The 27,977-nt window shown below is 43.1% G+C and overlaps 1 protein-coding gene across 8 annotated transcripts in view; it reads right to left on the bottom strand.

Annotated features, from left to right (window-relative positions):
• The window catches only part of LOC134626544 (RNA binding protein fox-1 homolog 3-like), a 421,716-nt gene that overhangs the window by 120,444 nt on the left and 273,295 nt on the right, over positions 1-27,977 (bottom strand). For 7 of the 8 annotated variants that reach the window (XM_063472459.1, XM_063472454.1, XM_063472462.1 and 4 more), the window contains one exon: positions 15,911-16,020. In XM_063472459.1, the coding sequence (XP_063328529.1) occupies positions 15,911-16,020 (110 nt within the window). Of the gene's footprint in view, positions 1-9,889; positions 10,470-15,910; positions 16,021-27,977 lie in introns of those variants that run through there. The other variant, XM_063472463.1, reaches the window with a different exon arrangement.

Here is a 27,977-nt window from a genome sequence, read left to right as displayed (position 1 = left end):
GCAGGCCCTCGACTGACATCAAAGAAACGTCTATACATTATCTTTATTAAAGCGTACGTATGACACCTCTTCTTCTGTGGTATCGCGGCACAGACTGTGTGCACAAAGCAGCTCAGGGCAGTAAAAAACAAACCAAACAAAAAGTGGTGTTTGGAATCTTTGGCCACAGTCCTGTTATCCTCTCACCTGTATTCATTTTTTTCTCATAAAATGACAACGCTGTCACATTATACCATGTTTTCAATAAGAATTATTTATCAGCGGGAGTTCAATCATCTTTATGGGGCTGGCCGTTTGCGCGTTGCTGAATATTTCTGTTTCTAGTCGGTGCTTAAACAGGAGCTTTGACCAGCTCTCACAGGGATGGAAATAGACACCAGTAGCTGCAAATATACTGCAGGTTATATAATGATCATGAAAACTACATGAGAACGAACACCTCCCCCACCGCAGACAAACACAGTCAAAAATCACTCTGACAGCAGCGCGAACACACGAGTGGGTGCACATAAACACAGGCATGCACGCACACGCGCAGACAGCAGCTGACACCGTGAGAGGCCAAGCCTGACATGAGGTGAGATGAAGTAGCATTTCTCATCATCTGCTGAGACTGCCTGTGTCTGACCTGGAGGATGGAGGTAGGCCTGGGGCATGGCCTCGGGACCCGGGCAGGCGGAGTGAAAGCAGCCTCCGCTGAGACTTATAAAGTCCCGGCCACAATTTACTGGGAAGGCTCAAATTGTGGTGTCCAGTGGCCACAGCGCAGCTCTGCTGTCAGCGCCACTCTTATTTGCTTCATTCCCTTTGACACTGCCACTCGATTAGGGTCATAAATTCCATGAAATCGGTCAATAACCTATAACACTAATGTCACTCTCCTACCATTAATTTTACAGCCTGTGTGCCACACTGTTTCTTAACCCCCTTTTACGTGACAGAGGGGGTTATACTGGCTGCGATTGATTGAGAAGAGTATATAACAAGCTTTGAGCACAGTCTTTGCACCCATATAGAAAAACATATGTATTAAAAACACCAGTGTTGCAGACTGTTGCCCAACAATGCATGCACTACTCTCTCATTGAACCATGCGACTGTGCAGAATTTGGATTTGCAGTCTTATTAACTGCAACATTCAAAATTAGCACAAAAGCTACTTGGATTCTTCTGAATAGTTTGCATTAGATGGGAGTGTAGTGTTTTTTACAATGTTGGATCTCGTACTAATACAAACCCCCCCCCCCGCCCCACAGCATTAACAACACAAATTACTGCAATAAGCTGACCATGGTGTTCGTGTCTGTATTATAATTATGTAGTTCTGACGCCTACCACCTTCCACCCCTGCCACCCCAAAAAAGAAAAAAGAAAAAAAACTACTTTGTTTATCAAATACACAAAAATAACAAGAAATTCGACAGATTTCTACCATATATGGTAAAACAGGCTTATTGCTTTTACCATATATGAACCGTCACCCCGAGAGGCCAATTCTGAGACCAGAAGAACCCAGATAATGTGTCACATTCATATATTAGTACTATCTACAGCTACTGATTTGCATTCAGCTGCTTCTTCTACACATAAGGTTTGTTCACTTGGTTTTACTGCCATGTGTTTTATAAATGCCACCGTGCTCCAGTGAATGCAGTCGGTCCAGGCTGAGGTGGGATCTGTTTAGAACATCGACAAGTTCTAGTAAAAATTTAAATATTTGGCACCGACATATTGACACAAAGCAGGTGCAGGCATAAGCTAATTTTATGAAATGTCCTATTATATACAGACAAAGAAACAGCAGTTCAGCATGTATCCCTGAATGCACTTCCAAAGCTTGAGCTCTGGTTTTTTAGTCACACAGCGTCTTACAAATATAGTAGCTAATCAAATAGATATGTGTGTATTTTACTGTACAGTAGAAGTACCTGAATAAACTGACATTTATATCTTTGAGGAAAGCAACAGATACACCTGCTGACCCTGAACTGACGCACAGGTGAAAGGTGACACACAGCAAGTCTGTTTTTTGTTTGTTTTTTTGGGGAGAAACAGGAAAAAAAATTAGGCCTACATCCCAAAAGATTTAAGAGCATAAAACAAATAAAACACACATGACTGTGGAGCACCTCAGTGTCCCAGCAGAAGGTCTGAAGGAGCTTCCCCCCACGACCTGGACAAACGGCAGAGGGTGGATGGATGGAATCTAAAGCTAAGTATTAAAAACAATGTATCTATGAAAACTACTATTAACACTTAAAATATCATTTACTTACGCAGTACACTTGGTCAGTACATCCACACGACAGTAAGTCATTTACCTTTAACGATAATACCCGTTTTAAATCTTTTCAGATATTTCCCTTCATTCTAACTTTAAAAACACTAAAAACAACTAAAGTGATAAAGCTGATAAAAAATCAGATAAACCTTCCAACAGGTTTTCTATTTAATTTTACTACAACTCGAAAAGAATTTTCGAGTATTCGAGTCTAAAATTGGGGAAAACACACAAATTACATTTGTTGCTGTGAGAGAGGGGCAGGAGTGGGTTTCTTGTCATGCGTGGCAGGTTGCCAGCGGATATGTTGCTGCCATTCTCACAGGGGCCTCTCCTCCAATCTTTTCTGTATGTGAGAGCTGACACTTCAGGGCAATATCTACAGCACAGGCGTGTTAGCGGCGTGCACGCCTTCTGCTGCAATGCAGCCGAGCAGGATGAAGGACTGCCGTGAGAGACTTGTGGAGTTACTGGAGGTGCAACAGGGCAACTGCGAAAAGTTGAATAAATTAATAACAAGGCTGAAAAATAGAATTAGCAGCATATGACTCAGCTATGGAGGTCTTTCTGTTCAAATGAAGGGAGAGAGAAAAGGGAACTTCCTGTGATAGTGAGTAGCCTCTTCTTCCCCTCACACCGTGCGAACGGGGACGTTTTTAGGCTACGGGCTCTAAACGCTACGATGCGCAAACTCACTCGTTGTCCTGGTGCTAAAGCTCAGATGTTGTTTAAAATTTGGAGGGAAAAAAACAAAAACAAAAATCGTTGAACTTTTGCTCCAGTTTCATTTGCCGGAGAAGCCGTAACCTTAATATTTAATCCTGCGAGTCATTAAGATGTAAAATGTGTGCTTTGCTTTGGTTTGAACATCATCCTGCACAATCGCACGTCTCCTGATTCACTCGTGCAGGATTGTTCACTCAGTCAAGAGCGAAAAACAGACGATATCGCCTCGTGTTTTGGCAACTTGGCGTGCACTGGCAACAATCCATCCTACTACTTCGCTGGCTCCTTCCACTCCTCATTGTTTTGCTTTTCAGCCTGTGCTCCCTCACTCTCTCGCTCGCCTGAAGAAAGGGGGGGAGAGAGAGCGAGCCAGGGCCCTTTAAACAACGCAGCCGCAGTTAATCATTAAATCAGATTTTTATTTTTGCCTCCTCTGGAATGGCTGGGCTTGAATTGACACGGAGCCTCGACGGCGGCGAGGCAAAATGGCCGCTCGCAGTAACAGCTCACAAGCCCCCGGACAACCTGAGGCATGGCCATCCAATCCCACATCATTAAGGCTAGAGTCCTTTATTGTGTTGGAGGCATTAAAGGGTGCGCTGGCTATAGCCCTGAAGTCACACTCCACTAGGAGAAAACAGCAGAAAAATAACAGCACAGCTGGATAATGACTTTTCCCTGGGAGGCTGACCATGTGTACAAAAGCGCTAATGATAGCAGGTGCAATAAGCGAGCGCGAGGCTTTTACTGCGTCCGGATCTATTTTCCTCTGCTAAACTCACCAGTGATTTCCCCCGTGTAGGTGTCTTTCTGTAGTTTAAGAACACCTACCTCCTCCCACCTCCCTCCTCTCCATCCACTCTCTCTTCCTGTATCTAATCTCTTTATCAGCTGTGCAGCTCATATCAAAGAGGACTGTGGTGTGAAAATCCTGCAAGTAAAACCTGCTGTCAGAGCCTAATCACAATTAGCTGGGCTCTAGACCCATTAGCCCCAAGGGGAAGAGACCAAAAGCTGACAGAATTAATGTTAAAGCTACTGATTACTAATGATCCCACAGAGCACAAAGGGTGGAGCCCTGCTATCCCGAAAAAGGAGGAAAATAAAAGCCTACTATCCTCATTTTTCTGACTGAATTGATTTTCTATGCAGCTGGCATTACACTGGAAAAGAACTATACAATTTGCTCGTCGGTGAAGTTGCTAGAACCTCATTGGTATTAGCGGTTAAAGAGATAACACAGTTCCTGGATGTACTTCCCATTGCTTCCTTAGCTCAGCTTTGTAGCAGTGTCGTTACATCAGCCCTGCTACAAAGGCATGTGTGCCTTCCAGATTATAAAACATTGAGCTGGAAGTTAATGACTGATTGCAACAGCCGTTACTCAAACTCGTGAGGAAAGGAGAGCAACAACCAGCAGACAAAACAACGGCACACGACCCCCCGCGGTGAATCACCTGCAGTATAAGCCTTTCAAAGAAGTGCCTCACATTTGATGTTAAGCCCTCAAACTGTTCGGGCTGTCGGAGGTCTTGCCGGGGAGATAGAAATGTCTAAAGTTATTACAGCAGTCAGGTAAAGTGTGTGGCAACACGGTCCTGTAATGGGGGTGGAGAGTCGGCCAGCAGCTGCTAATGAAGGCGTCTCAGGGAGTACTAAAGAGCCTACGTGACACTACTTCTGATTTTCCCGTCTAAGGACACAGATCAATTAATACATTAACAAACGATCGCGAGCACTTCATCTTGCAATATGAAACCAGCGGCCTGGACTCGCTGCTCTCCCGCCCAGAATGGCTGATCAGCTCTGCCTCTTTATGCTGTCCATCACGAATTTCAACATTTTCTGCTGGTCAGGCTGCAGACGTCTCTCTGAGCATTTGCAACCAGGCCATATGCATGCACATGAAATGCATATGGGAGTTCTTATATGTGCACAGAGTTGGGCCAAAAATTCCACACTGCTTTCATCTTTTAAGAAAATCTACCTTCATATCACTTCCACCACATGCACGTTCTAATTAAAGTGAGGCTATGGTCTTCAGGTCCACTGGTTGATTGGTTGGTCACCTGATCTCGCAATTCTGATTGGCTGGACAATTGCTGGTGTTACTTTCATTAGGAGAATTAATCCATTATTTTTGGCAGCATGAGGAATAGACTTCCTCTAAAAAGAAAAACTTGCCCAGTTGAAGGCAGACTGCGAGATCCAAACTTCATTTCTTAATCAGAGCTGGCTCAAAACTAACCGACACTGCGTTTGGCTAAAATAGATGACTGTGCGTAAACTTTGCAGCTTTTTGCACTTCACAGCTCAACCGACAGGTTTGCGTTTCATCTAAATCCTGCTTTACTAGTCAGTTAACGGGAGAGAAAAGTCCAACTAGTCCATTTAAAGTAAAAACACACCTAAAAAACTGCATTAATTAACTTCAAACCCATAGGCCAGGTTAAACTGTAAGCCTTCTGAAACCATTAATCACACTGATTAATCAAACTGGATTTCAATTGTTGCTCCGACGTTGCGCGGCGTATAACAGTGCACAGCATGATGCCAAATTAGTCACAAATCAGTGTGGCTAACTTTAGCGTTGCTACCAGTAGCGGCCTTTTTTCTCTGCAGGCTAGTGCCCACACGCCTCAGCGACCCATAAAAGCACTCCAGCACCACAACATCGTAGCGTCTTAGAACCAGCAGTTTGCAGCCATTGTTCATTGCAGACTAGCAAGGGCAGCAACATTCAACCATCTAGTGGACTAGTCACTGCTAGAAAGGGTAGAACAATTTGTCTGTGCTGGACTTTTCCTCCAAAATTTGTGTTTAAGACTCCCTGCTTTGGGTTTAAATATATCTTAATATTATTATTTGGTGTGATTGTTATTTACAGGACGCCTTAGCATCTGCAGCACATCCATGTAAACCGAGCTAGATGTAAAACTTTCTCTTGCATTAAAACAGAAAAATGAAATCATGAAGCTCAGGAGCAAATGGATCGTGTGGTTTTTCGAGCATAAATAAAAGCAGACGTCTAATTTTGCTGTTATCGCTTAAGGAAAACAGCGACGAGCCTAGCATGATTCAGTGTGCTATAAATACAGGCGTTTTGTGTTTATTTATAATTCATCTAGGCTAATAAGGCTGCAGGTAGAGCACACTGAGACCAATTTAGCTAATCTAGCGATAACCTGCAATTTTATTTCCCCTGCGACCAATCGATTGGTTGAAGAGAAGGCACAATTTCAGTCAACCAAGTTGTTCTTTGGTTGAATGCAGCCCGAGATTGAACATCTGCCTAAAGGGAATGCACTCCTGCTAATGGCCACAGCTCCAGAGCCTCAAACCAGCCCCGCTGCAAGCCGCCGCGCATCGACGTCCGCTGTTGTTTGGTTCGGTTTTTTCCCCGATAAATAAAAACAAAACATTAATACAGGCCAAACACGCCGTGTGAGCAGCCTGCGGCACACTTGAGTGCGTTGGTTGGGGAAGTCTAACGTAAACCATCGCTCCTTGGCATGCCATATATATCCAGTCTCCCCATTACCACCATCTCTACTCGACAGCAAGGGCCCTGCACTGCTAAATTATTCATCACACTGAGGGGAGGACAGAAGCATGCATGGTTTCTTCACTCCATGCCTCTTCCCTTTTTCTCTCTGTCTCTAATGCAAAGGAACAGCCGGGTGGAGAGAATGATATACAGGCCATCTTTCCATCACTGCATGGCCATTGCAGGAGATGTCGCCTCCACTTTCTCCAATTACCACAGTGGAGCTGATTTTGGGTTTTAGGTTGAACACCGTGGCAGGCCAGACGGTCGCCGGCTTGCCCATCGCGCATATGCGGGGAATGGTGGGTGGCACCCAAGGGTCCCATGCATAACCTGGGACGTCTTTGTATACACATTCATCTATATCAGTGGGCAACAGGGAAATGTAAGCCAAAGGTAATTGCCCTGGATAAGAACATCTGCTTGGTGAATAAATATTCTAATGAGGGGAGTTTGCAGGTTCCCCAGACTGATGCACGGCTGACAGGCCTCCGGAGGGACCGCAGGTAATGCTCGCCACCTGCAGTTCAAACGGGAGGCAGTCGCACCCTCCTCTCGCAGCTAAATGCTGGCCGACTAACACAAGTTCGCTTACTCCCGCGCACACACACGAAATACACTCCAGGTATGGTATAGTAAATCATTCCCTGGATGGGATGTTGCTTTTCTCATAATTGTTATTACACCCTGGCGGTTTCATTTTTGTGTAACCCAGAAAATGTTTTCAGTGTTTCAAATTTTACCTTTTTTTTCTCGAGGAAACGTAAAATTCAGACAAGGTGAGAAGAAATCCATAATTCTCTAATACCACTTCCTGGAGTGCTGTGGGAAGCCGGACTCTTTATATTTTTTTAAACTTTTAAAACACAGGAGTGACTCCCAATAAAGGCTTGGTCCGCCAAATAATTTTCCTTAAATCCTAAAATCGTATGGTATCCTTAAAGGCCAGTAGAAACCTTTATATGATGGTGGCTCATGTCACAACAAGGAAGTCGCTCCAGCTCCTGCACAGTGGAAATATTTAAAGTCAGTCTGCATCGTCAGACGAGGTTAAGCCCACATCAGCTAAATCTGCGTGAGAGCTACGAGTGGAAATTTTCTCCTGTGTAAAATATCTGTCTGCAAAATGTTTTAGAGGCTCCTGCACAAACTGGGGGCAATAATTATTTGGTGAGCTAAACACGTTTTAAAAAAATCATCTTATTTTTAAATGAGCCCAAGTTTGCTTCGTCATATTTGTCCAAAGAAGAGTCAAAAAGCCGGAAATATTCCACGTACTATGATAAAGAAGTATGAAGAAGACATATTCTCATACTTGAAAGCTGGAAACATTAAATAACTTCTAGAACTTAGCTAATAATTTATTATCATTTGGTTATTTTTACTTGTGGTTAATTAAAAATCAGTCATTCTCATCACTTTGTTCCTTGTATGATTTTCTCGTTGTGGAAATATTGACCTCTTTTTAGGCTCTGGGTGAAAAATCATCACAAAGACATTTGGCTTCTGTGATCATCCACAAATGCAGAGTCTTCAAAGATTTTGAAGTTTTAGAGGCAAAATGATGAAACGAGTCATGAGTCATGTATTGACTCCACGCTTTCAGCAAAATAATGTTGCTTCTCAAGTGAGCAGAAAGTGAAAGTAGTAAGATATATAACTTTAATTTAGCATAATGGATGCGCTCACAGATGCAATAGCTCCTTTACTAATAGCTCTTTTTTACTAACACGATGAGAGTAAGCCCACTGCAGTACACGGAGCCTCATGTTACAGTGATGAGCCTGCAGGGCTGTAAACTGCCAGCATTACCGCTTCGGTCTGTTCAGCCTACATCTGCGTGTGGTCATCACTCTGACCGGCCGGAGGGGGAATACGTGATGAAACGGGAGGTGGAGATCGGTGAGCTGCTGCAGACAGTGATGAGCCTCTTTCAATAAGCATCAACACCCAGAAAACATCTCAAGGCGAAAGCTGAGAGTATCAAAGAGGCCTGTGTTGCAGCGAGGCCTCGGAAAGCACACGAGCACCACACGCTGCGTTATGTTCTTTTAGTTATGGCATAATTTGGAAAGCATACACCGTCCTGTCACTTCCATTCTGCTCGGAGACAAAAGGAGAGCTTCGCGTGAGGCTCGAATGTGAGCTCGCGTCACCACTTGGAGCATCTTTGGCCCCCAAACATCCTCTTTTTCCAGAAACGTGAGCTCTGAATCAATAGCCAGGGCTGTTTCATTCATAGCGTGCATAGCATACTTTGGTTATTCATGTTTTGCTTCACTTCCATATTTTAAAAAAGTGGTTCGAGTAGAAAGTCATTCATAATGGAGTCATCCTTGTAAAGTAGCTTTTCCCCCAAAAAGATGCACTCTCCCCAGAAATCTGAACTAGCGATCAATAACTACACACACACACACAGTCTGCAGGAGACATATCTCCAACTGCATCACAGCTCAGACTGTTTACAGTGGCAAGGCTGAAAATATTCATTTACTTTGTATTTCTGTGAAGGTACAAAATACAAGTTAGCAAAACAGTGGGGGATTAAAGTGATCTGCAGTGTGCATCAGTGAGAAATTTAGATTAAAAAAAAAAAGCAGAAGAAGAAGAAGCACAAATGCAAAAGCAGAGTGAGCGTTGGGCGGGTATTGTTGTGGTGAGAATACAAACCACCGAGGAGACAAAACCAATCTGACTAATCACACATGATCTCAAAGAGAATTAATCAGCAGCTCTGGTTAACAATCTGTAATTATCCTCATTCTGCGCTTAATGCCATTTAATTTATGAAATTCTGCCTGACTTAGATATATAGGCGAGGAAAACAACAATATCACACAAAAAGCGTTGGAAACACAGCGCAGGCGAGGAAATCACAACGTGTCCCCGAAAGACCCCAAGCGTCGTTCTCAGACGGAGGGACACCGTTTCAGCTGCATGCTGGGTAGTTTGACAATCGGGGGGGGGGGGGGGGTGGGGGAGAAGTAGACGAACTCGTGAAGGTATTGGCGTGGATAACAATCGCACCCAAACATCCGATTTCGTTTAAAGGCTGAACAAATGTGACGGGTAAACACAGGCCTCTGTAGCTTCTGGCTGCAGCAACCCAACATCAATAAAACACATGAGAGTGGAAAAACCATCAGCTCTGTTCATGCATGTGGGAGGCGCTGCACCACACACACACACACACGCTCAAACTCACACTGTATATAATGTAAGGGCTGCAACACGCTCTGACACATGCGCCACACACGTTCTACACGCCAACTCTGTGCATACCGGAGCGGTGTGAGCAGGAGGAGATACCCACACTTTAGCGGTGCGGTACTCACCCAAAAGTACATCATCATGGTGGAATCAGGGCAGGTGTGGGCAGATGGGTGGAGGAGAGCGGGGCTAAGCGCTGGGACCAGTCCAGCCAGCGTGGGTGTCAAGAGGAGTCCGAGCGTTTGGACAGAGAGCTTTACTGGTCCCTGTTCCACTGAGGCAGCCCTCCCTCTCAACTGTTCAATGGGGCTTGACTTGAGGTCCCCCAGCACTTCTTCTCTTTTCGTTTCTTTCTCTTGACAAGCAGGTTGTTCTTCAGTTAATTTTTAAAAGAGCCCTTTCTCTCTCCTCTTCTTCTTCTTCTTTTGAGCCAACACAAGAAAGAGGGGGGGAAAGCAGACGGGAGAAAGGAAAGAGAGCTGGGGAGGTGTTGTAACCTCTTTTTTCTTTCGACACTCTTCCACTCCACTTGCCTCTCCACACCACTCACTTCAAGACTCTCTCTCTCTCTGTCTCTCTCTCTCTCTCCCCCCTGTGCCGTCTCTTATTGGTGAATGTGAAATCAGTCGGTACGGCACCGAGGCTCAACTAGAGCAGCAGGAGCAGCAGCCTGCGCTTGACAGCTGCCTCCAGCGTTCCTCCACCGGAGCCGTGTTGCTCTGCATAGAGGAGTGCGCCGAACAAACCGGGATCCTGCAGACGGTACTGTAAAATTCAGCGTCCCGGGGAGGAGGCGGGGGGTGGAGGGGGGAGGGGGGGTAGTTGTGAGGGAGGGGGTGGGGGGGGGGAGCAGGAAGCTGAGAGTCGTGGTGGGGATCTCTGCGGGGAGGGGGGTGGGGGTGCTGTGTTGAGGATGATGCTGGTGATAGTGGAGGACTAACAGATCGCTCCCCTTTCTTCTTTTCACCGTCTGCGACTGCGATGAGTTGCATTGAAGTTGTGGCAGTTTTAGTTCATTGAAGAGAAGAAGAAGGAGGCGATGCTGAAGGAAAAAAAGAATCTCAGAGAAAACCTTAAAATATGCCACAGGCAATTGGGAGGCACAGCCTATTTTCCACTTGTTTTCTACTTTTAGCTGCCGATAGCTTCTCTGCCTTTTCTTTTCCCTCTTTTCCTCCGAACTCGCGATTTGGTGACCTTTTTGTTTCGGTTAAAAAAAATAATAATAATAATTTTTAAAAGCACTGTTTTTTCAGGTGGCGTTGTGGCAGATCAGAGGCCAGATGAAGTTGGTGTGAAATACCTCTGTGTGTGCCAAGCTATATTACATTACATGCTTTAGTGTGTTTTCCATCTGGCGGCTATAAAGGGGGAGGGGAACGAGGGAGAGAGAGGGAGGGGAGGAGGGAGGATTGGCTATCTTCTAGACAGCACTGTAACAATGAGCCTGCCTCAGCAATTTTCAAAACATATCATCAATACACGACTGGGAGCTCGCGCTTTTAAATATTAACCCTGTGGCAACCAGGGCAGGCTGCGGAGAGCTCAAGTGGTTTTGCGGCATCCTCTGGAGCCGGATCATCCAATAAAAGACGTCCTGGGGGATGAGCTAATTTGCTGTAGGATCCTAAAGAACATTTGCCAGCTATAGAGAACATTGGCCTAATGAACAGAACAGATATATGCAGGTTATGTTACCCATCAGTAATTGCCACATAAGGAGCCCGAGTTAGATTTGCAGCTGGCTTTGAGCGAATTGATACACAAGGGGCCTCATTCATATGGTGTAACTGTCATCTTAAATTTATCACCCGTTTTATTTTTTTCCTCCTCCTTCAGAAAAAGCACAAGTGAGCGGTGAAATATGAAATGGCACACAGGCAAAGAACCGCAATTAGTAACTTTGCAAATATTGTGATGTTTTAAGAAGCTTTTCATAAATCAGGACACGCACCATATAATTCTTACACCACCCCTCTCCATCACATCGCACAATCCAGCATTTCCATTGCTTTGCACACACGCAATCTCCCTGCTGGTAGCACGGGATGCACATGCAAGGCTTCCATATCTTTATATATGTCCACCAGAAGTCAATGGATTTACATTAGCAATCACAGAGTGGATAACCGCCCCAGTCCTCCATCAATCTCTGATGGGAAATAAAAATGAAATGCACTTCTCAGGCAACTCAGATTAAGGATCACGCTTTTATCAAATACTGAAGTCTATTTCAAGTCATGCTCATAAATAACTGAGGGGGGAGAGAAGGAGGAAAAGAACGAGTTTGGAGGCAAAAAAGAAAAAAAAAGCAGGACAGGCTGGAGAGCGGGTGGGGGTGGGTGTAGGTGTGGACAGAGAGCATCGCGGTCTGGAGATAAGGCCACTTGGGGTTGGGGAGAAAAGAATCAGAGGGCATTTAAGCATTACGTAAAGTCTGCATCTCCTGTCTAGGAATCTACGCCCGTTACCAAGGGAAGTGCAATGCAGGTAAACACGGTGTTGTTTGGGATGCTTTTCCCTTCTTCCTGTCACCTCTCTGAGTTGCATTTCTCCCATACTCCACACTACTTACAGAGCATTGGAGTGGCTTTCCCAACCATTTAGATTTCCCACCATAGTCTAGACACTCCCCAGAGACTCTGCCATCCATTATAAAGATGGAGCTTTCAAACTGAAGAGGAAGTGAAGGCCTCACACACAGAGTGTTCTGCCTAAAATGTCCGTCTGTCTCCAACCGTCACCGGCTCGAGATCTGCCGTCTTAATATTTTATGACGATCTCACCTCTCGTACGTAGCGCGCCGCTACTTACAGAGCATCTTCTGTCGAGCCACACTCGGATCTTGTCGTTAGAAAGACACCAGAGGAGACAATGAGAGTTCTCACTCTCATCCCTGCAAGCTCCCCACGGGGTTCTGGGCTATAGTCACGGCCAGCTCGCCCGTACGCTCGGCCCGGCTCTGAGCGGACCGAGCTGGTGCGAGCCCCGAAGGAAGACGGTGGCTCCACTCTGATGCTGCCAGGCTGGTTTTCTCTAATCACACACTTCACTTTATGGAGTGACCAGTTTTACAACTTGGTGGCCAAGGATCTGCAGCTATGCTCGTTTTATCGATTTATGGGTCTCCATCAGCTCCACAGGTAGGTATTGACATTTCTATACAGCACACATCACGTGAGGAAAGGGCGCTGGGAAAGGCCGTGCAGGCAGAAACAAGCGGCTAAACGAAGCCCTTTCTCCTCTTTATCTCTGTGTCTTTTTAAGCATCCAGATTTCAGCATATTCTACATTTTTTGTGCTGAAAAAGTTTCATATTACATTTCCATTCCCTTATTATTCTCGCACTGACAGGAAGTTGCGGCACTTGCAGGGGCAGAGCACTCTGCTAATAATACTCACATGAGAGATTTTTCATATGAAAATATATTAGAATTGGTGATAAGTAGGCAAAGCTTATGTTTGGACTGTGATTTACCATAAAGAAAAAATGAGATATTGTGTAATGCCATCAAGACGCTCTGGCAGCCAATAAATATGCATAAAATAACAAGAAAAAAGACAGTGTGTTACTTAATTCTGTATCTCCTGCTTTCTGACACAGCCTGCATATTTAGCCTTGAAAATGGTAATGTTTTGCTTCCTATCCCTGGAAGATATCATTAAACATCATTTGTAAGCATACATTACCCTATACGCAGCAAATCGCCCATCTGGTGATTTTGGAACTCGCTGTCTGGAAGACAATAAATTCATTGTATGCTTTCGCATAAAGAATCCCACTAAAGTAATGCCTCCATGTAGACATACGTCGAGTACATTAAACCTAGCCGTGTGCACAGACTGTATGTCGTGTTAATAATGCAGTGTTTACATCTTGGCATTGAGTAGTCAGTACTGGCCTAGGGGTACAAACTGGCAGGGCTGTGCAGTAATTAGGAGCTGTGTGTTGGGGATGTGAAGGCTTGCCGCGTGTCATGCTGATACCACTGCTGGGCAGACCTAGTGTGTCAGCAGCGGGCACACTGAGCGCTACACAAGGCCGCACCTTCGTGGCACAGCCGGGAGTCGAACCTTTTACTTCAACGAGTGCTCCTGCGGGCTCAGAGCTCGGCCGCTGCTCGGCGTGCAAAGGAGGGACACGGAGGATGTTAACCTAATGACAGCAGGGATTAGGTGTCTTCACACTGCGAGCACACCGTGTGTGGTCTGTTTGTGTTAATCCTCCAGGCCTGTTTGCATTGTGACATCAATAAGCTGCACGAATGCCACATTATGTCTGTTATATGTACATATTATATTATAATATATTATTATGAAATGCTTACTTTAAACATTTGTGCACATCACCTCATTCGTGTTACATACTTGCACCTATCATTGTTTGTTTTCACTTGATTTTGCATGCCTAAATGTATTGTGGATTATATTTATTGAAGCATGTGTTTCAGCTTGTTCAGGCAGTCCACAGTAAACATCTTAGATATTAATATGGAGGCTGGTTTAGAAGCAGCTGTATGTTGGGTTTACATTTACATAATGCAACACAGTAATTCCTTTACATCACATCTGTCTTGCAAATACCAACAAAAGCTGAAATACTTGGATAGTCTGCATGGGTGCTCGTCATTGAGCGACTTGCCCTCGAGCTTCGAAATACACCAAACCAACCTGGACGCTATGGTGGCTGTCTCCATCTTTTATGTATTTTACCATACATTCACAATGCCACGATGTCATCGGGTAAACTCTTCTCAGAGTCACACAGTGGTTATTTTCCATCAGCTTTCTCTTCGTGGGAGGAATTGTCGGAGAAAATGTAAATATGCTAGTAATTAAGCATCCTACTCCATTAAACTCTCGGCTTTGAAAAAGGCACCATGAAGTGACTTTTGAGCCATGAAATATTTTAATCATTTCCCTCCTTCTACTCTTTATAGCTAAGAACAACAGGCACATTTTCCTCAAAAAACAATTTCTGTTTAATTAGAAGCCAAAGCTCTGTTACCTGTGGCGTTTGATGTCCTTCTTTTTGTTACATCTTTTAAAGACTTGTTTACCAGCGTTCGCTGTGCACGCGTGCTTCAGCGTTACTTTGAATTCGCCAGCACATACAATATTAAATATATATTTCACTGTAAAAACTCCTGGCTCTTCTTACAGCTGCAATGAGAGTAGCTTTGCCACATGCAACACAAGCAAACCCAACAGGATTCCTAACAGCCTCTTGCATCTCCGTTTGACATTAATTGATAATCAAACAAGGCTTCACATTAGACATTTATGAGATCAGCTGAATTATCTATTTAATGTAACCCAATTATATGCAACCCTTGTGCACCAATCAACACTAATTCCTGACTCATAAATGACAGCAACAACGACAGATTTAATCAATAATAAACATTGATGAAAACTTGCGACCTGCTTAGAAAGAGGGTAATTAACAAGAAGGAAAAGGGCTTCGTTGGATTTCATCTTTTGGAATATCGCTCTGTGATCCTTCGTGTTTATGCCGTTCACAAGAAACTCCTAAGCTCACATTCCACCATCAGCGAGATTAAGTGTAAAACAAACATTCACTTTCCCTTTGACAATTAGGGATAGACATTTATCATGAATTCTTAATGCAAGCTTCAGCCGCTCCGGTTCTTAATTAAAACCTTGTAATTTTTATAAAACTCTTGCCGTAAAACTAAATTTCATGAATTATTTAGCCAGCCTTTTTTCAGCACTACTAACTACACACCCAGCCAGCCAGCTGGGGAAGAACTGAATCCATAGGTGGGCTCACCTGCACTTTAAGGCCAGAGAAAACATCTTTGTTATGCTTTTTAAAAAGTCTAATATGAAATGTATGTGTATGTGTGTGTGTGTGTGTGTGTGTGTGTGTGTGTGTGTGTGTGTGTGTGTGTGTGTGTGTGTGTGTGTGTGTGTGTGTGGTGGGTTTTCCTCGTCTTCTACATCCACAGCAGAGGATTCACATCCAGGTCTTAACCTTAACTAACACATGTCAACAGAGCGGGCATCAAAAACAACATTACAAGCTTCGGGGAATTCCACACCTGTTAGATTTCACACAAGCGCGTGAAATTCTTCCAACAAAAATGAAGGTAAGTGTGCACAGAGGGGCCTGCTGCTCTTACCAGTCTTGTAAAGAGGGGCACTCCCAAATGCCAGAGGTGATCGTTCAGCAGTCCGCTGTACACCACGTTCCCGAAGACAGCAATGCTTCCTGACTTACACAACGTGTTTCCTGCAGGGACACACAGAAACACGAACAGGCGTCACCAAAACGGACAAGAAGCAGCAGAGGGGCGCCTCCAAAAAATACAAATAAAGCAATTCAATCGCAGGAAATCATTGCCCAGGAAGAGGCATAATAGAGAATGCAACATTGATTGTTATAAATATTGATTTTGAGGTTTATTGACCTTACGTGCAGTAAGGAATACAGATAGGTGGCTTGGCTACGATCAATAAAGTTACACAATTTTGTCAAGTTGATCTATATAATATAAATAACCAAATGAGGTTTAGTATCAACAGGAAAACAGTGGGGAACATTTAATACGCCAGAAAATAACCATGAACTGACCATCATCACATTTAAAGGATATCCTCTATAACCACTTAACTACCCCGTGTCTGTTATTGGAACCAGCTCAAAAGTATGAACCCAAAATAAAACAGTTATTGCTCCTAAACCTTTGCGATTATAGTCTTGACTCTGTTCTCCCGTGAGATGTAACACTTCAGGGACTACTATTAAAATGTCACAATAAGTGATCTGTGATAAATGCACTTCACGGAGGCACATCATTTTGGCAAAGTTTCAATGTATGATAAATTTACAGTTCTGTTTTTTTGGGATCTCGAGAATAACGCACACAAATAAAACACCGAAGCTTTCAGTTTGATGAGAAATGTTCGTTTTACCCAGATGCTATCCAAACGGGTTAATAATACGCCTTGGTAATCTGTATTCAGGCCGGCGCAAATTACTCCCAGAAAGTGACACAGCCATATTGTAACTTACTAAGTGCAACGCTGACATAAAATTTACATGTTTTTGGTGTTTAATTCAAAAATCAGGGGACTGCTGAAAAATTGATTTCCGAGGGTGCTAGTCCCGAAGTCACTTCCTGTCTTGCAAGTCTTCCAACACAACCTCTGCAGCTCTCGCCGAGGACGTCCGTCACCTTTACTGTCCGTGATCCAAAATAAACGAGCAGCTTCTGCAGCACTCGATATTCAAATCTGCACCGTTCGAGACTCAAAGTTAAACAACAATTAATTTGTTGGTCCCCGTGCCTACTTGTTCCTATTAAGTTTTACCATGTGCAAATACATCTTTGGTCAGCTCCGGATCCAATTTAGAAGTGGGGGGCTTATGTATGATTACAATACAAACCAGAGCCCTCAATATTCTCAGTTTACAGCAGGTGCACACAAAAAAAAGCAAACAGGACACAAACACAACACACAGTCCACCAAAGCGCCGCTCTGGCTGAGAATACAGACACTGGATTTCTGTGAGCATTATTGCATAATAGAATGGAAGTGCATCCATTTACTTTTATTCCCCATTATTTTGTTTCAAGGACAATATAGAAAGATACATGCTAGATATGCCTACCTGTCCTGGGACTACAGTATAAATATTGTATATACAGTATATCATTAGTATGTACTCACTGATATCCACTGACGCTCTTGTCTAAATCCTTGTTAGCATGTTATAGCTGTTTTTTCTTTCCCACCCGAGTATATGATTTTATGCATTTTGTAATATCACCCATACTAATAAACAGCAATAAACTGCAGGTTTAAATGTTAATTAATCTATTGGATGTCTAAATTCATGTCATTCCTTGGCCTCAGAGCACTGAACAGTGTCAACCCACACTTGGACATGGAGATGTTTAATGTGCGATTAGCTTTAAACTCAAAGTGAAACAGTTTTAACACCATTTTTCATGCAGTCATGAACGAGAAGGAGCTGAACACCATCATCTTATTTCTCTGTGAATCGCCCCTCGTGTTGTTGTGTATCGTCTCAGCCGTTTTTAAAAATATATATTTTTGTTATTGAACTTTGTGTTTTGTGCCATGATGTATGTGTATAATTTTGAGTTTGTTGTGTTTTGCTGATTTGTGTTCGTTTTATTGTTCTCGTTTTATTGCCCATCCAAGGATGGCCAAAGCAAATTAACTTATGCCATAAACGCTATGGTATGTATCACCGATTGCCGCTCCGCACCGGTCCCCGGACGAATGAAAATTAAACCTTCTCTTATTGATGAATCTCTTACTGTTGAATAAGTTAACTGCAAGTGAGCCCAGAGGACCCCGAATACTTTGGGGTCTATATGAGGTTTTCTTAGTTGCATAACAACAGTGGCATGCTTGGCAGACACACCAAACCACTAGCGGACTGTCAGGCTTACTGTATCACGGAGAGCATCATCCTTCTTTATAAGTCATGTTCGGTGCCACCGAGCGTCACAGTTCGCCCTCTCAAAGACGCTCTTAATTAGCTCGGTGCCAATGAGGTGCCTTCACAAACAAAAACGCACACATGCGTGGCATGCGTGCCCACACACACGGCCCCGAGAGTGTGATGTACCGCACTCTGATGTCCCTATGAACGTGATGAATGCAGCTTACGGAGCAGGCGGCACAGAAAACACAGGTCTCCATTGTAATTTCTGCACAATGGAACGCTGCAAAGGCACACCAGGGGTGGAGTGAAGCAGTGCTGACAAGCAGCACATGCATTATTTAAAAACAAAAGTAAAAAATGCCCATTAAAGTGTCAGTGGTGCTTTCGGCAGTGCTGGCTTGGGCGCGGTGTGCGTATTACTGTTATTAATGGGCCAGGCGTGGGGGGCATTGCTTCGGTGTGATTGCTCTGCTGCTGTTGCTATCCGCGGTTCAAGCCTCCCCTCTTTTTTTCCCCCATTTCTTCTCTGTATGTGTGCACGAGGAAGAGAAACAGATAAAGAGCGTGCTACAGACAGAGACGGAGAGACACCGAGAGACCCTGAGTGCACAGTCAATGAGCTCCTACAGCTAATATCATTTCACATTATTGAATGCATATTAAGGCAGAGAGACCTTGTCAGATAAATAGGAGCACCAGTGCTTATATCAAATTCTGATCTGCCTTCACGGCCATGTCTAAAAAAAAATGCTGGGAATGTAGTCAGCATATTGAAAATAAGTGCACACCATTTTTCTTTGCAGTTTAACATCAAGGGCTATACATTACCGCTACTGACACAGCAGAATGAGGTCATTGTGCATGTTGTAATTACAGCTGGGTAAACACTCTGCTCTCTGCTGCAACACTGGAAACACAGAGCACTGCGAGACTGACAGAGATAAAAAAAAAAAAAGAGGGCACAGACGCCGATGACTTTTAAGCTTCTAAGTGTTGGAAAATACTTGCATCAGTGGGAATAAATAAATTGAACACAATGATCACGGGTGTATGATCAATTCCAGAGTGATGCAATGCATTGAAATCAATCAGTGCACCGGCTGTAATGCGGTGCGCAAATAATACATACTCATCCCTGACCTATTCTTCTAGAACCGGTTTGTTATAGTTTTATTGATGGTGTTTATACGCAGGAGACAGAGCACATAATCAAATTTTGCAAATTTGCATGTAGAAAATGTCACATAAAAGCGACAACTTAATTTTCCCCCTCACAAACTCTGCACAACTCTATAGCCAGTGAGCTTTTGTTATTTATTTCTTTACAAAAAATGCATTCAAAGCTGCCGATTTGCGCCAGTGGACCATCTGTATTTTCCTTCAACTTTAAGAAAAACTGAGCCTAACTAGCGACATGTTGTCTAGCTGTTCATTTTTTCCTTTTTTTGGTTGTTAATCCCAGGGCTTGTCTCAGCAGTTGGGTGTTCTCTCATCTGCAGGCTTGACAGCATTGAGCCCAACCTCTGATTAATTATTAATTGTGTGATTAAAGTATGTGTTGGCGGGGGTATGCAAGTGTATGCGTGTGGCTCCAAGGGAGGGGGTAGGAGCGTGCAATGTGCTTTACTGTACTTTGCATTATCTACAACTCGGAGTTTTTATTTCTTGCATTTCACAGCAAGAGATTTAACTGCAGGCATCAAATTTAATACCCAAATCACCGGGCATGTACAATACCTGCAAGAGCAGAAAAAGGGAAGGAGAAAGTATTGTTTTATTAAGTGATGCCTTGTTGAGTCTGGCTCAATATATGGAGAGTTTGCTCCACATAGATTTCAAGGCTTACGCGGCTATCAGTATTTCAGGATTGAATCTGCTTATAAATTATTCTAAATGTCAAGATTCAACCTTAAACTTGATCATTTTCAAACTTTTCTAAAGAAGAAAACACAAATGTTCACTTGGATAAAAGTGGATTCAGTTCAAATATTTATTATATTTCTCCCATATATGCAATCATGAAAATGCACCATCAGTGCATCAGAGATGATGTATTGACAGCTCTGAAAATTTCTCCATCTTACCAAGTCTGCACTTGAGCCCTAAAGAAAATAAAAATAATAAATTTCTAGTCCATCGCAGCCTGTTTCTAAAAATATTGTTCCAGAATATTCTGCAGCACAAACAAGGTTCAGCCGCGAACGTATTTGTCTCAACAAAATCAAGGTAAACGCTCAATTACAGGCCGAATGAATTAAAGAGATGAGAGGAAAGTTTGGCCAGCGTGGCTACAGTAACTGTGACTCATAATAATTAATCCGAGTTCTTCTAAAAACAAAGCTATAAGCATTTATGGGTACATTTATTTGAAAACAAAAACTGACTAATATGAAAATGCAGAGTGCTGGATCTGAAATATTTAAAGGGATTATTAGACAGCACTAAAACATTTATAAAAGACATCCTTAGTTCCATCTTTTTTAATTGGGAGGACTTGCTTCTTCCTTTTTCATCCTTTATAGTAGTGTAAAGAATATGTGTAGGTTTGGGACTGTTGTTTGGGAAAAAGGCAATTAACTGTAATGATATCACCTTGGGCTTTAGAAAATTGTGATGGGCATTTTCACCATTCTCCAACACTTTATAGTGTAATGTCCATTAGGCAATAATGGAGATAATCATTAGTTGCAGCCCTGCACAGTTTAGCAAAACAAACTAGTTAGTTCACAACGTGCATTATATAAGAGAAACGTAAGAGAGCCATCTGAGCATAACGTTGTGGTCATTCAGATGTGTGTGTGTCGGGGGTGGGGGGCCTTCCGTGCTCCTCTCCTGGCTTTGCCGTTGGAGGTGGGTCGCTTTAAGCATTCAAACTCCACAATGTGCAGCTCATTTCTAGCAAAGAGGCACATTGCTGCAATGCAATAAGGGAAAACAACACTTTTAATAATTCAGGCCCTGAGACCGTGAGGGGGTGAGGCGGAGGGTGGGTGGGGGTGGGTGGAGGGAAGACGTCTTAAAGTACCGCAGAATGGCTCATTTAGCTCCTGCTACGCATTATTAAAGTTGTATCGAACCCCCTCCTGGGTCTTTCCCTAAGTTTTTTTTTCATTTTCCTTTCCTCTTTCCCCTACAGCCTGCAAGGTAACCAATAACAGCTACCAACATTTATAAACGACAGAGTATCCTGCACCTTAGAGGAGGAGGTAAACAATGGTGTAGCTCTTAATCTCTCTTTCTCCCTGTCCTCCCCGCTCACTAGTCCTCCGGTCCGGAATTTGTCAGTGCTTTATCCCGTTTGAACCGTAATACACAGCCCTCTCTGTCCAGATTATTTTCTGCTTGAGCTCAGCCCACAATGCATAAAAAATGCGGGGAATGAACCCTGTGTGGCATCAAATTGAGTAATAAAATTGTGTTCGCGGTGGCACTGATGAACGCATGATGGTACCGTTAAGGACGTGTTCAGAGGTACCGTAAATTGCCTCTGAGCCTGATGGCAGTTTCCAGAGCAAAGACGGGGAATATGAATAAAAAATACACAGGCAGAAGAAAAATGGGAGCGAGCTAAAAATGCAGATGTGCTCGTTTTTTGGACGATACTAACTCCTCAACGTCCAGTTTCCCACTCCTTCATTACAACGTGAGGAGCCGAATGTTTGATAGCGTCACACAGACTCTGTAACCTGGCCTCTAAACAGCTTTGTGATGTTTACAGTTGGTAAAATATTAAAGCCCGCCCCCTTTCTCTGTCTTTAGGGCTGCATTATGCGTTTGTGGATCACTGTATACAAATTTCCTTCAAATCATTTTGACACAAGTGGTATTCTTTAGAAACTCTAGCAGAATAATCACATTCAGCCTTACAGAACATTGTTTTAATTTGATGTTCTTACTTTAAGGTACGTTCGATTCCATACGGGCCGAGATTAACTAAAAACCACCACTTATTAAAATCCTCTCAAATCCTCGCACGTGCCGTGCTGGTCAGCCTCCGAACAAAGCTGTTTTCTTTGTGAAAACTTGACATTTCAGAGATACTGTGCAAGGCTTTCAGCCGGCAGCAACAAATTATGATTATTATAATTTATGATTACTGCTTACATTGCACAATACAATGAAAAAAAGTAAAAGCCTATTAAAATGTCCATTTAGGATATATACACCATAAACTGCTGCAGAGGTCTTAAATCAAAGCCTGCTGTGCTGTAAGAGATGCAGAGACTGAAGGCAGGAGGTCAGGAGAGAGAGAAAGACAGGGGGTGTCAGATGTGTTATGATTGGCTGATATATTGGTCTTTTATGAGATATCAAAGTGGCCATGTCAGTGTTGTTCACGGGATATCGGTCTGATGACCGATTTCATATTCATTGTTGCATATGATATACAACTTCTTTATAAGACACTTTGAAACTGAGCTGCTTCCAAACTAATAACAAAATCCACAGAGTTTTTAAGACTGAACACTTTTTGCTTTTTTTCTTGGGTTTGATGGGAAAACTATTTGGTGTGTTTACATTAACTGTTAAGCTAGATAGACGACGGGCTGGCCAAACAGCCACTCTGGCAAAACTGTTTGTTGTACCAGGGTGCAAACATGGTTTTATTGCTGTTGGGTTGGTTGTTTTAACATAGGAGTTGATAAGGACTTCAGCCTCAGCGCGCCAACGCAGGAACTGCAGTCTTTGGGACTTTTATTTGGCTTTATTCTTCAGTTTTTCACCCTGGAAGTTGCAGCTTTGTTCCAACTTCCCAAACACAGTCGAGAGGACCAGTTCAGTGACTGGAATTTCCACTTGGTATTCCTGGTACAGCTCTGTTATCTACTGTGAAACCAGAGCTGGTCTTGCCATTTATTTAATTTACTTTAAACAGTTCCTTAATATTACTTTTAAACTGTGATCCAAATCTGCCCACAAGCAAGAAAGAACACAAAGCTTTAGTTTGCAATTATTGTGCATAACCAATCAGAGTTGGAGTCTTCTTCTGGGATGTCCTTCAAGTCTTTTGTAGTTTACTGCTAGTGTAACTTTCTAACTGGTATGAAATCATGTGAGTGGCTGTGATGGACTGAATTAAATTAAGTTCAGCTATTTTATACATCGCCAAGTCACAACAGTCACCTCAGGGCTATTTATACTATAAGGTAAAGACACTACAATAATACAGAGAAACCCACCAACAATCAGACAGTCCTCCATGAGCAAACATTTGGCGACAGGAAGGAAGGAAGGAAGGAAGGAAGGAAGGAAGAACCCCGTTTTAACAGGAAGAAACCTTGAGCAGAACCAGGCTGTGACAGTTGGCGGCGAGGACAGACAGCTAATAAATGCTGTGTATAGATGTATCAGCTGAAGCATTCAATTAGCTCACAGACAGTAGGAAAAACCAACTTTAAAGGGAACAAAGGAAACTGTCAGGTGGAACATGTTTTTCCCCTGTGACAGGCTAGTTTTTCTTTAAATAAAGAAAATAAAATCTGGTTATCTGTAATCTGTAATTTTCTAATACAAGTAATTACACCAAAATGAAACACATAAATGATAATAAGGCTTAAAAAAAGCTGAATTGTTGCCCTGTTGACCTAGATTATGTTTTTACCACCTTATATTTAATGGTCTAAAAGCTATTTCAGATATTTTTCCATCCTGACAGATATGCAGTAAGAAGCAAATTGAATTTTTAGGAAGCACTTTTTAAATTCACAAAATCTGACAGCTACTGCTTCAGCAGGTTCAACCACCAAAGTATCTGCACCTTCATAAACACAGTTTGATGAGGTGCCTTGTACATCAAAGCAATACCAATGCAGCCAGCTAGTCATCCAGCCAGCCTGAACGTCAGAGAAACCAGTCAGCTGCTTTGTCTCCCGCTGAGTGTCAGACTCTGACGTTCCTTTGCCATCTAAGCTGACTAAACACAGACCCCGTTTTCTTCAAAGCTATGCAAATTAGCCACGTTGCTAAGTGGATTCCTCTTCTTCTTCTTTTTTTTCCTCTGTTGGAGAGCCGCAGGGCTGATTAGGCCCAATTTCTATCTACAGAATGTATACACACTTACATACAGTAAAAAAAAACTGCTGCATTACTGCCCATGGGCGATTCTTGGTGGTCCTTCCTTTCTCATAACACAGACCTGCTTTTAATGGGTCGGTTGTTGAATTTAAAGTGAAAATAATGTACGTTTCTCAGCTGAAATGAAATAAAAAAAGGAGGTGGGAGGGAGCTCATAAAGATCAAAGCGCAATGCAGACAACACACAGCGGCAGTCATCTTTGACCTCAAAAAACATGGCTGCTCTTTGATTGCATTATGTACATTACATGGCAGGAAGTATGCGGAGAACTCAGCAGACCTAATGTGCTTTGGTTGGGATTTTTTTCACGGTTTGCCATCTAATGACGGGAAAGCCGAACGCTACAGAGTGTAATATTTTATAGCTGTGGCTCCCAGCTTGAGAACTGGGACATCCACAAAGAGTGACGAGTTAAATCTGAGACACGATTTTAATCAGGTAATCTGTCTTTTCCTTCATATGAAATATTAAAAAATGTAAAAATACCTGATAAAAATTAAGATACATGGAAGAATGAAAAATAATCTTTAAATGAACTATTATATGCAACCCAGTATCTGGCCTCAGCAACACTCAAAAACATGGATTCAGACATACCATCATCGACCTTTTTAGAGATCGGGAACATGACGTAACGTTAACATTAGCATAATATATTCCGCTGATTAAAAATGTAAGCCTTTATTAAGTTACCTTCAATTCCAACTTAAAGTAACTTACTCACTGTTCACTGACAAAACTGTTTTTGGGGTTAATCAGTCCACGTATTGTAAAATTACTTCAGTATTACATCTCGCCATTGTGTATCGCTGAGTACTTTTGCAGCGTTTGAGCCGAATCAAAGTGAGCAGGTATGTTGGAGCTGCAGATGTGAGGCAGAGGGGTAGGTGGAGATAAAAGCAGCAACTAATTATTCATAGATCCATGCATACTTAAGGATGCAAAGGTGCAGAGTTACATCTAAGCCATTAAAAAAAAACTTCTAAATATGTAATTTTTATGAACACAGACAAGTTTGTAGGAGTCTAAGCCTGCAGAAGAACAAAGGAATCGCAAGCCTAAACTGTGTTTTAACCTCAACATCAAACAGGCCACCAGCTACCTACAGGATTCAGATTGGGTTTATAGGCAAATACTCAGAAACTAGTGGATACAGATTAGAAATTAAGCCTGATATATTTTAGCATTAAAGGCTTTCTGCTGAAAGCTTTTTCTATTCGGATCCTCCAAAGAGGCGAAAATTCTATAAAAAGAGACGAACGCTCTCCGATGCTACCGTAAGAGATTAAAATAAAAAAGATGTGCTTGCATCTTCATGCCAGTGTTTTGGAAAGGTCCTTTCCTTGTTCATCGTGGCAAATGATCTCTTTTTCTTCTTTGCATCCCTTTTTTTTGAAGCTGTTCCAAAAATGGCTCATTGCTGTCTTTAATCATTCCTCATTAGTGCAAAGGCCTGTTCACTTACAGTGGAGAGATTAATAGGTCACTGGCAATGGGCACCATCCTTTGGTCCAAGCTGCGTGGGCCGGGTGAGTCGCGGGGGTTTCGGGATAGTTGGGAAAATAATTGGAAGTGGTGTTATGACCTCTCCTCTTTCTAATGAAACGCAGGGAAGACGAAGGCAAAGGCTGATGATGTGGGGAGGGGTAATTTTGGACTTATCATCATAATAATTATCATTGTTATTGGTGTAAGACAAGTGTGTCGTTGCTGTTGTGGAATCATCCTAAAAACAGAAACCCTATTTGCCAGAGTCATTTCCATTTCATCTTATCATTATCATTATCACCATTATGATTTGTCACAGTGTTTTTATCTTAATTGTTCTCAGCATCATTGTAACATACAGCCGCTAATGACAACCTCGAGATGTGGAGTGTGTGTGTGTGAGATGGGGGAAGGGGGGTCTAAATGCAGAGCTAAATAATGCAACTCCAAAACATCCAATGGAAAAATATCTGAACTGCCCAGCTGGCTTGAAATGTTCTGGAGACACAAGCGAGAGGAGAGAAACCAAAAGCTGTTTTGATGTCTCAGTCTGGATGTGCGTTGGCAACAAGCGAGGGCCTCGGGATTCCATCAGGCTATTGATCGTTACCAATGCTCAAGTCCTGCTTTACCACCCTTATAAACAATCTCTCTGTCAAGCACACTATAGGGCAACAAATGATTTTATTTCATAGATTTTCGGATTTGATGAATTATTCACTCACACTCTACCCTCGGTGCTGAAGTGGGGAGAGGCTGTTGAAACGGAAAAGACAAAGAAACTTCAACATGTATCATACACAAGCCCGTGTGCATGAACGGTTTCTGTTTCAAAAGGGTTTCTTCTTCTTCTGCAGCTTTTTTTCTCCCTTTCACCAACCCACATCAGCTCTACTTTGTCAACATCAGCTGAGTGAGAACTCCCAGGGGCTGACAAATCTCCTGTAATCTGCCAGACCTCCCCTGCATGTCCGGTGCTGTTGTTTTCCTGTATCCTTCTAAGTGTTATTGAGTCTGAAAAATTATCAATTTGGATCCGGTCCAGCACCTGTGAAAAGCACAGTATGGCTGCTTTTTTTTCTTGCCAGCGCTGTTGAATTACACCGCCTTTAGTAGCACACACTCTTGGCCCAGATGTTCAGGATAATGTGACAGTAAAACTACAAAGAAAGATGGTTACAGGCGTTAAAACCAATTTACAGCTCAGATTTTGCGACGTTTTCTATTTTGTAGGATGTTTAACTGTGGAGGTCAATTGCTGCATTTTGGTAGCGACGTCTCGTTTCGTGCACGCGTTGCGATTTTTGGCGTCCTTGGACGGCGGCCGACAGCGTCTGTTTATTAAAGATCTCTGGTGGCCACAGCTGGATCGCGTCACTGGGGGAAATACTGCAGCCTATACTGGTGGAAGCTGACGGGGGTCTATAAAATATCAAAGCAGATCGATAAGTCTGACCTCATGCCGTATCCGTGCTTTGCAGGGAGGCAGGGTTAAACCCAGTCGAGAGAGAGAAAACACATGCTTCACAACGGTGATTTGCAGATTTTCCAACAGGCCGCCTTTTGCTGCTTTCGCCTCTTGCAATAAAGATACATAACAATGCGGCTTCTTTGTGGATGCAACAGCACCAGCTGGAGCCACGCTGAAATTAACTTTAATGCCATTCTCTCTTGTGTGAGAGACAGAGGCTGAATAATGTAGCAGTGGTAGCTCACTTCCTGAAAAATCTCCAAATTCACAAGGGATGATGATTGTTGTATTGCACTTGGCATTTGTGTTGTATCCAGTATCGGACCAAGGCGCTCTCAATTGCACCCTGGAGGCTGGAGCTTGCTAACTGAAGGGAAACCAGGTCAACTGATAGGGGAATTGTGTAGTTATCTTTATATGCGCGTGCTGCAGATACAGCGGCGCAGCTCACGCTCACAGCTCGCTACATTTTACAAAGCAATCAGGGCCCGTCATCGACACAGGGCTAAACTACAGTAATCCACTTCTTGTTTACTAATGAATCGCCATTTAGGGACGCAGCTCATTTCTTTATCGGGCTGAGGGCGGGGCCAACACTTGGGTACATTCACATGCGAGTGAGGGAGCGCAGGCACGAGGGGCGAGCGGCAGCCTCCCAGACTTGACATCCCATCGTGCTCGCTGGGCGGCTTGCTGGCAATGCAGAGTCTGTTTGTTGTGCATCCATCAACC

This window comes from Pelmatolapia mariae, linkage group LG4 (assembly GCF_036321145.2).
Source record: "Pelmatolapia mariae isolate MD_Pm_ZW linkage group LG4, Pm_UMD_F_2, whole genome shotgun sequence".
Taxonomy (NCBI): Eukaryota; Metazoa; Chordata; class Actinopteri; order Cichliformes; family Cichlidae; genus Pelmatolapia; species Pelmatolapia mariae.
The sequence above is the reverse complement of the archived record's forward strand: the minus strand, read 5'-3'. Positions and strand labels throughout refer to the sequence as shown.